Source organism: Sarcophilus harrisii, chromosome 2 (assembly GCF_902635505.1).
Source record: "Sarcophilus harrisii chromosome 2, mSarHar1.11, whole genome shotgun sequence".
Taxonomy (NCBI): Eukaryota; Metazoa; Chordata; class Mammalia; order Dasyuromorphia; family Dasyuridae; genus Sarcophilus; species Sarcophilus harrisii.
In genome coordinates this window covers 207544836-207548656 of record NC_045427.1, presented here as the reverse complement: position 1 = coordinate 207548656, position 3821 = coordinate 207544836, and the positions used below count along the sequence as shown (strand labels likewise).

Here is a 3821-nt window from a genome sequence, read left to right as displayed (position 1 = left end):
TTGATATCCATTTAAAATGTATTGGGCTACATAGTATAAAAACTGACATTATGTGTTCCACTTTTCCCTGTAGCTTTCCAGTCTTCCATAGTTTATAATCTCAGATTTGATAAACATAGGGACTTGTTTGGTTTTGTACTTTATTTTTATATGTTCTACTGATTTACTTTTTCATTTTTAAATAGCACCAAAGAGTTTTGCATATATTTATCTTTTAATGTTGCTTAAGAGGTGACAATGATATCCCCCCCATTTTATTACTATTGCTTTTTACTATTTCTTTTGAGATTCAAGAACTTTTGTTTTTTATAAATGAATATTATTATGATGATATTAAATTTTATAAATTATACCACTTATTGAGAGTTATAATAGTAAATATGGAGGTTAATTTAATCAGCATTCCAATTTTTACCATGTTTGACTAGTCCAATAATGAATGATTACCTTCTTAAGAGTTCTTTTTCTTACTTATTCAAATACTTTTCTGTACTTCTTCATTATGTGAACTTGGTCTCTAAGATATGTTTTAATCACATTTTTAAATGGATTTTTCATACCTATACTTTTTCAAAAAGAATTTTATTATATACATTGTTGGTGGAATTGTGAATACATCCAGCCATTCTGGAGAGCGATTTGGAACTATGCTCAAAAAGTTATCAAACTGTGCATACCCTTTGATCCAGCAATGTTACTACTGGGCTTATATCCCAAAGAGATCTTAAAGAAGGGAAAGGGACCTGTATGTGCAAAAATGTTTGTGGCAGACCTCTTTGTAGTGCCCAGAAACTTTAAACTGAGTGGATGCCCATCAATTGGAGAATGGCTGAATAAATTGTGGTATATGAATGTTATGGAATATTATTGTTCTGTAAGAAATGACCAGCAGGATGATTTTAGAAAGGCCTGGAAAGACTTACATGAACTGATGCCAAGTGAAATGATCTCCTGATCATTATATACTTCAACAACAGTACTATATGATGATCAACTCTGATGGCCATGGCTCTCTTCAACAATGAGATGAACCAAATCAGTTCCATTTATTCAATAATGAATAGAACCAGCTATGCCCAGCAAAAGAACTCTGGGAAATGAGTGTGAACCACTACAAAGAATTTTCAATTCTTCTGTTTTTCTCCACCTGCATTTTTGATTTCCTTCACAGGTTATGTGTACATTATTTCAAAGTCCGATTCTTCTTGTGCAGCAAAAGAACTGTATGCATATACTGTATTTAACATATACTTTAATATATTTAACATGTATTGGTCTATCTGCCATCTGGAGAAGGGGGTGGGGAGAATGAGGAAATAAACTGGAACAAAAGCTTTTGCAATTGTCAATGCTGAAAAATTACCCATGCATATATCTTGTAAATAAAAAGCTGTTAAAAAAAAGAATTTTATCATAAAGGCAACAGTACTTTTAATTTTTTTTCCTACATTTCCATAAAATAGTTATATAGTTTTGGTTAAATTTTAAAAATATGTTTATGTTAATTGTTTCCTAATGTTTAATCACTAAACTGATTTTATTCTGAATTAAATAAGATAAGAAGGATTTTTATGACATAGAATAAAAACAAAAATGATTGCACATGAAACAGCAAATCCATTATGTACAATTTACTATTCCTTTTAAATATATAATAAAACTATCTTTCAATTTTCTTTTTTTCTTCCCCCCCCAATATAGCTACCATTAGACACAAATATTTATATGTGTATATCCATCCATACATACATACATATGTATTACACACATATATGTGAAATCATTTTATACATCAAATTATTAGTTCTTTGTCTGGGTACAGATAGCTTCTTCCTTTATAGATCCTTTGTAGTTAATTTGAGTAATTATGAGAATAAAAATGACAGTCACTCAAAGATGTTCTTATGACAATATCATTGTTAGTATATATAATATTTCTTGGTTCTGCTCATTTCATTCCATTATTTTGTGCATTTGTGTTTTTCTAAGATCATTGAACTCATCATTTCTTATATAATTAATTATTCTTATATGCCTTATGCAAATTCAACATATTTATAGTGAATGATTAAAAATATATTTCTGCAAAATAATTTGCAAGAAGTTATTTACATTTTTTCTTGAGAAATTTGTGCATGAGTCCTTTTCCCTGCATTATTCAGCATTTGGCTATCGGATCCACATTTATCTTATGTAAAAAAAAAAAGTTAACTTAAACTCCTCTTTTTTCAGTTATTTCAAATAATTTTGTTTCATACACACACATACATACAAAGACAGAGACAGTCTCTGTCTCACTTTCTCCTACTCTACTTTTGAGAATTTTAGTTTGTATCACCCTTCTCAGTCTCTGTCACTATCTCACTTTCTCTCTTCTACTCGATTTTTGAGAATTTTACTTTGTATCACAAAATTAAGCTGGCCTTTCCGGGCTCTCAGTACTTTTTTTTAAGCAGCTCTTTCCCCTATTGGGAATGATTTCTGGAATCCTGAATAGGAATGAAAGGGCTTTTCAAGAGGAGGGATCTCTCCAGAATAGGGCCCAACCACTGCTCAGGGTTTTTCTGATGGCATCCTTGACTTCTTGGTTCCTCAGGCAGTAGATAATAGGATTTAACATGGGGGTGAAGACTGCATATATGGCTGAGATTAGTTTGTTGGAATTGAAGGAGGCAATTGCTCGAGGCCGAACATACATAAAGATTACTGCCATGTAAAAGATTATCACTACAGTGAGATGGGAAGCACAGGTAGAGAAAGCCTTCCTTTGTCCTGCAGCTGAGGGAATATGTAGGACAGTGGAGATAATGAAACCATAAGAGAGAACAGTGGCTGAGAAAGGGAATATTAGGATTACAATGGCTAAGGCAAAGTCTACCATCTCAGCCATGGAAATGTTCTTGCAGGCCAATTTTAGGATGGGAGAAACATCACAAAAAAAGTGGTTTAACACATTGTTACCACAGAAAACAACACGAGAGATATAGTAGACTTTGACTATACCAATAGAGAAGCCACATGCCCAGGAGAAGGTAGTCAGCTGGAAACAGAGCTCTATGGTCATGATGACTGGGTAGTGGAGTGGCTGGCAGATTGCCACATAGCGGTCATATGCCATGACAGCTAGGAGTACACACTCTGTGCAAGCAAGTGAAAGGAAAAAGTAGAGTTGAGTCATGCAGCTCAAAAATGAAATGGTATTAGGGTGAAGAAGAAAACCAGCCAACATCTTGGGGACTGTGACAGAAATGTACCATATCTCCAGGAAAGACATGCTACCCAGAAAGTAGTACATAGGCTTGTGAAGGGAGCTGTTAGTCCAGACAGTAAGGATAATGACTAGATTCTCCATCAATACAAATAGATAGGTTACAAGAAAGAGGATGAAGAGCATTATCTGAAGCCAGATGGTGGTAGGAAAGCCCACAAGGATAAACTCCGTGACAGTAGTGATGTTTTCTTGCCACATGGTCAGGGCACTGGGGTTTTAGGGGAACGTATATTAGAAGTACAATATCCAATGTTAGGGACTAAACAGTGGTTCCTCAGGGAACTTGGACTCTTGCATTAACCACAACACTATCTATCTGTTGTCATTTGAATCCTATATATCACCAGAATCATCTAACTGCTTGAAAAGTGATCTTTGAGGGAAGTCAGAGGTAAAGTTATATGCAGAATTAGAGTCCATAATCAGGAATCTCTGAAGTCCATTATAGTAAATCATGAGGCAAAATTTTTGAAGTGAAGTTCTGGTGAAGATCTGGTTCAATAATCAGGCTGATGAAGACAGGCAGATCCTCTGTTAGGTTTACTTTTCT

The 3821-nt window shown here is 34.1% G+C and overlaps 1 protein-coding gene across 1 annotated transcript; it reads right to left on the bottom strand.

The window, feature by feature from the left end:
• Positions 1-2512: 2512 nt before the first annotated feature.
• LOC116420977 (olfactory receptor 6-like) lies at positions 2513-3469 on the bottom strand. Its single transcript, XM_031949262.1, has one exon. It carries the CDS (start codon positions 3467-3469, stop codon positions 2513-2515), a length of 957 nt encoding a protein of 318 aa, XP_031805122.1.
• Between the last annotated feature and the right edge of the window lie 352 nt (positions 3470-3821).